Genomic DNA, 5,680 nt, shown 5'->3' on the forward strand with positions numbered 1-5,680 from the left:
ATTGAAAATATATTTTTTAAAATGTCTCTTTAGTGATCGTAAAGATCAATAATGGTATCATGAATGTGGTAAACATGAAATTTCACCTATTATCTATTTAAAGTTAATATTTTCTTTAATTATGTCAAATTGAACTAAGAATAATAAGAAGATATATATATATATATATTATCATATTATTTTGAATTTTTTTTTTGCTAATTTTGTATTCTCTGAAAAAATAGAATAGTGACGGATATTGTCATTTTAATTCCAAACCAAAAATGTGTATTAAAAATAAATGCACTCGCACCGGTTGAAATTCGTCAGTCTTTAACAAGTTTAAAAATATTAAAAACTGAAAAAGAAGAAAGAGAAAGGATAAAAAAAGAGAGAGCAAGAGTGGTACCTGTGGAAAGAGCTTTCATACATTTCTAAAGAATCGGTGAATACATGTGGTATCATTTTATAGGTTTTTTTATTTTAATTTTTAAAATTATTAATAACTAAATTATGTACAAAAATAATAATAAAAATATTAGTGAGGTACTCTACTTGCTATTTTACCACTAATGATGTCTTAACAATGTGATCTCAGAATTCTATTCATTATTGTTTCTTATAATATAGTTTTCAATCCACCATGATTTTTAAATGCTTCATAAAATTAATATAAATTTATATAAAACAGTTTTTATTATTAACTTCCCGTACGTAGGGCGGGCCGATCCTAGTATATATATATTGAAATCATCGATGAATATTTGCTAAAATGCTTCCTTAAAAACATAAAATTAAAGAATTGAAACCAAAATAAATGTTAAGAGAAAATAGAGACTCCATGAGATACCTCGTGATCTTCTACCTAATCACAACTTGCTAAATTTATGTTTTTCTATCGTGTATAAGAAATAACATGAGAAAACATATTTGTAGTACGTAGATGTTATAGGAACATACAAATACTAATTAACATGATAAACCATATTCGTAGTACGAAGATGTTATATGAACATACAAGTTATTCATAGGGAGTTTTTTCTTTTTACTTCATAAGGAGTTAGATAACCTTTTTTTTTAATTTGGGTCATTAGTCCGCAGTGCCGTCTTAACCAATATAATAGTTCCGAACGAAACACGGAATATAGACCATTTTATAAATATTCTCTATACTTTTTCTTCACTGCATATCTTATAACTTGAGCTCTAAGAACATCTTCAATCCAATACTCCATTTTTTGCACTATAATGATACAACACCAAAACGGAGTTAGATTTTAGTCCAATGTATTACTCCATTTTTTACACCAAAAAGAATATTTTAGAATGATCCTATTTTTTTTTGTCATCAATGATCCTATTTTTATTTAATTAATAATTGTTACTAATACTTTCTACTTATGAAAATTATCAATTAACTCTAACTATCTATATTTACAGAACTTACATAAAAAATAATTCATTTAAATTAAACATTTATTATTAAAAACTACAATAATATATATAAGATATCATATTTTGGTTCAATATTGAGCATTGGAATATTTTTCACAAATGGTAAATTGGTGAATTTCATAGTGAATAATGGGCTTCTTTATCTTTGATTTACCTAAATTGAAGAAGAAAATTTTAAAATCGATCATTTTCATCGTTTGGACGATACTTCGGTGATCTTAGCGGTTCCAAAAATGATTTACTCGATTATTAAATTACTTATTTTATGATTTTTTTTAATTTTTTATGTTTAGTTTTGATATTTTATTAGTTTATGCATCTTTATGTAAAATTATTAATTAATCTCTTATGGAAATCATATTTTTATGTTATTGTACTATTTTTAAATATTTAAGTATGAAATAAAAAAATTCAAGATTTAAAAGATCATTCTCTAATTAAAAAGGTTTCAATAGAGTAACCCTAGTCATTACTCATTTTGGAGTTGAAAATAGAGTGGGGTTGGAATATATTTTATTCAAATATGATGTTTGGAGTAGAAAATAGAATATGATTGGAGATGATCTAAGACCTTAAATAAATAGAAAAAAATATATCAAAACTAATGGTGAAATTACAAATTTTTTTTTATTTTATTTTTTAATAAATAAATTAAATTTACTTAATTATAGACCTTTTTAATAATTTAACAAATTAAAATAGACCTTTAAAACAACACAAAAATATTTATAGATCCATGGATCCATGACAAATGTCCACGTTGCCATGGGTAAGAGCTCGTCCGTAAATCCAACTAATCCCGAAGGCCATAAAACAAACTATGTAAAATATTCAAGTTATACGCTGTTTCAAATTCGCCGTACCATCCAACCATGTCCATGTGAACTGAGTTGGATAACTTTCTTTAGAATCTAGTTATACAAATAGTATATTTTCGGCTACATATGAGACAGTTTATGTAAATTTATTGAAAATAGTTGACAATCAGATGGATTGATCGTCATTCTAAGTATATCAATAACTTTTTTTACAATTTTTTTTTAAAATTTAAAATTTATGTTTAGGAAATAATTTAAATATCCCTGTTGGTACTTTAGCTAAAGAGTGCGAGCAGGAGACGACATATCTTTTTGTATGATTTCAATATATGCGTCTATTAATTATTTTCTACAGTACCAACATTTTTTAGTTTAGTATATAAACCAACTGACAAAAATTGTTTGATTATTTATAAGGGAAACTAGTATGACAATACCTAAAACTGTGAAGACGAGTCTAATGTGTTTAGAACTTTTATATACTGTAAATTATTGGTACCGTTTTGTTTTATTCGCATAGTAATATAAGCATCCTTTTTTAAAAGCTGTGATATTTGTCGCTAATCCATCTAGAAATTATTAAATTAAGTTATAGGATGATGACTTTCGTGGCAATGCAGAAAAGGAGAGAGCTGTTAGCCCTAGGTGACAGCAACAAGAGTGAATTTTTCGTTTTGGGCGGTACTATTTATGAAAAAAAGGTCATAAAATATTAAATATAAAATTGAGATAATATAGAAGAAATAATTAAGATCTGATAGTATAGTTAGACCGGAGACTTATTATCCAGATTTGATCAAAGATCCATTTTGGATCAGTAGGATCATAGAATATTGAGAAAATTGCTAAAAGAGAACAAGAAAACAGCATAGTTGTCCCTATGGTATAAATCTTTTTTTGTCCATTTTTTCTCCGTTTTACCCTTTCCATATGTTAAAATTAATGAAATAAATAGTTATATGAATCAGAAAAATTATTAAAAATATAAACAATTAATAAAACACCCATTTACACAAACACATATTTTTTTTGGGTTGAAAAACATAATAAATAATATTTTTAAATTACGTTCTACTAAAAGTAGAATTCTGTTTCTACACAAAACGGGTAAGTAGAAAATGAATTCTAGAATGAACACATCCATCTACTTGTTTTAGAACGTACAAACTACTTTTTACTATAATTCTAAATATGGGGAATACGTATTCTACTATTTGTAATGATCGCTACTTTTATTCAGAAAACTGTTTCTACTTTTATTGAGTATTCTAAGTTATCAGGAATGCAAAATCTAAAACATATACGAACGTCCACATAGTGTAGAAATTACATTCTGGAATTTTGTTATGTTCTACACAGTGTAGAAGGTGCCTTCTACGGATAAAAAAACTGAATTTTCGAAAATTAAGGAAGTTGCAGTTTTTAAAATATTCTCAAAATATTCTAACTTCCTAAAACGTGTTTTCATTGATTTGGTTCGTGAAAAATTAAAAAAAAAATCGATTTTGAATGTTCTTCTTCACCAATCTATGATTTTCCAATAATTTCTCTATAGTTTGTCTTGTGATTTTTACAAACTCTTGTTCTATGATGCATATCTATACAACATGTGGTGTTTGGGAGTTTGGAGCAACCACGGGATGGGTTTTTACGGCTGATGAGAGAGGGGCTAGGCTACTGTTATTGGAATCAACTTCTACCTTAGAGGATTTTAAAAGAATGGTTTTGGAAGATTTTGATATGGAAGAAGATAGCTTACCCGATTTGGAGTTGAGTTATCTACCTAATGAGTTGATCAATACATCAACTTGTCCGCCTGTGATCATTGCAAATGATCGACAGCTTCAGAATTTTGTTTGTTTTGTTCAAAAGTGTGTTTCTACTCGATTGTGTGTAACATCTAAAGCCAAAGTTGAGAATCTGAATGAACCAGACTTTGATCTTAACAAGTCGCCAGCTGATTCAACTACTGCTCAAGAGGAGGGAAACTCGGTTGATAGGGGGAATGAACCAGCTCCTGTGTTTGTTGAGAGGCAGTGCGAGGAAAAGAAAGAAAAGATTAGAAGAGTCGAAGTTGATGAGGATGCCTATCATGCCGATACCATGATCTCGGCCAAAGAGGACGTACATAAGATGTCAAAGTTTTCTGTGCTCAATGTTGTTAAGAAGGGACAATTGTTTGAGAACAAAACTTTGTTGAAGGCGACTTTCGAGATATGTGCAATGAAGCATAACTTTCACTATGAGGTTATCAAAACGGATAGACAACTTTGGTACGTTAGATGTGAGGATAATGCATGCAATTGGTGTGTTCGAGCAGAGTGTTTGCAGGATTCTGAATATTTCATTATCAAAAAGTATGTCGGTGAACATACATGTGCACCTTCAAACAAAACCAAACCGGGTAGGACTGCTTCGGCCAAAACTATAGGCAGTCTGATTATGCATAGGTATGAAGGGGTTAAGGAAGGGCCGAAATGCAATGATATAATACAGATTATGCTTATGGATCATGGCTGTGAGATCACGAAATCTTTAGCATGGGATGCTCGTGAATATGCGGTTAATGCTGTTAGAGGTATACCAGAGAGAAGTTATGGAAAAATACCGAAATACTTGCACATGCTCAGAGAGGCTAATCCGGGAACACATTCATCGTATGAGATTGACAGCAAAGGGAGATTTCGGTACCTGTTTATTGCATTTGGGCAATCGCTACGAGGATTTAACAGAGTCATAAGGAGGGTTATTGTGGTTGATGGCACTTTTCTGAAGAACAAATACAAAGGAGTTCTATTGGTTGCAACTGCTGTAGACGGAAATTCTAATTTGTATCCTCTTGCATTCGGAGTAGTCGACTCAGAGAATGAAAATTCTTGGGAATGGTTTATGAGACAACTAAATAGTGTCATTGCTGATGATCATCATTTGGCTTTCATTTCGGATAGACATGCGGCCATTGCTAAGGCGCTTGAGACTGTGTATCCAACAGCTAAACATGGTATTTGCATTCATCATTTGTTGAATAATGTGGTAACATATTACCATGGGAAAGGACTTGTTGGGTTGGTTGCAAAGGCGTCCAAGGTTTATAGAGTTGCTGAGTTTGAAAAGATATTTGCTAATGTGTGTAATATCAGTCCGACAATTGGAAAATACCTAAGGGATGCTGAAGTCCAAAAGTGGGCAAGATGTCAATTCTCTGGATATAGATATGACATAAGGACAACAAACCCTGCCGAATCCATCAACTCTGCTTTGCGTTCGCCGAGAGAGTATCCAATCATTCCCTTGTTGGACAGTATCAGAGAAATGCTGACTCGGTGGTTTTATAACCGTAAGAAAAAGATTTCAAAGCATAATCATCCTCTTACCATAGATGTGGAGAAAAAGATTGAAAGGAGAACCGAGAAAGGCAAAAGATTTGC

General features: G+C 30.5%; 2 protein-coding genes across 2 annotated transcripts in view; one reads left to right on the forward strand and one right to left on the reverse strand.

Moving 5' to 3' along the window:
* Nucleotides 1–3,842: 3,842 nt before the first annotated feature.
* On the forward strand, nucleotides 3,843–5,425 carry LOC106338896. Its single transcript, XM_013777765.1, has 2 exons — nucleotides 3,843–5,339; nucleotides 5,393–5,425. The coding sequence occupies exons 1-2, from the start codon at nucleotides 3,843–3,845 to the stop codon at nucleotides 5,423–5,425; spliced, it is 1,530 nt and encodes a 509-aa protein (XP_013633219.1).
* Nucleotides 5,426–5,446: 21 nt separating this feature from the next.
* Nucleotides 5,447–5,680, reverse strand: part of LOC106338897 — a 2,369-nt gene continuing 2,135 nt past the window's right edge. The window contains exon 3 of the mRNA XM_013777766.1: nucleotides 5,447–5,542. Coding sequence (XP_013633220.1) covers nucleotides 5,447–5,542 — 96 coding nt within the window. The remainder of the gene's footprint in view (nucleotides 5,543–5,680) is intronic.

This window comes from Brassica oleracea, chromosome C4, assembly GCF_000695525.1.
Source record: "Brassica oleracea var. oleracea cultivar TO1000 chromosome C4, BOL, whole genome shotgun sequence".
NCBI classification, from domain to species: Eukaryota; Viridiplantae; Streptophyta; class Magnoliopsida; order Brassicales; family Brassicaceae; genus Brassica; species Brassica oleracea.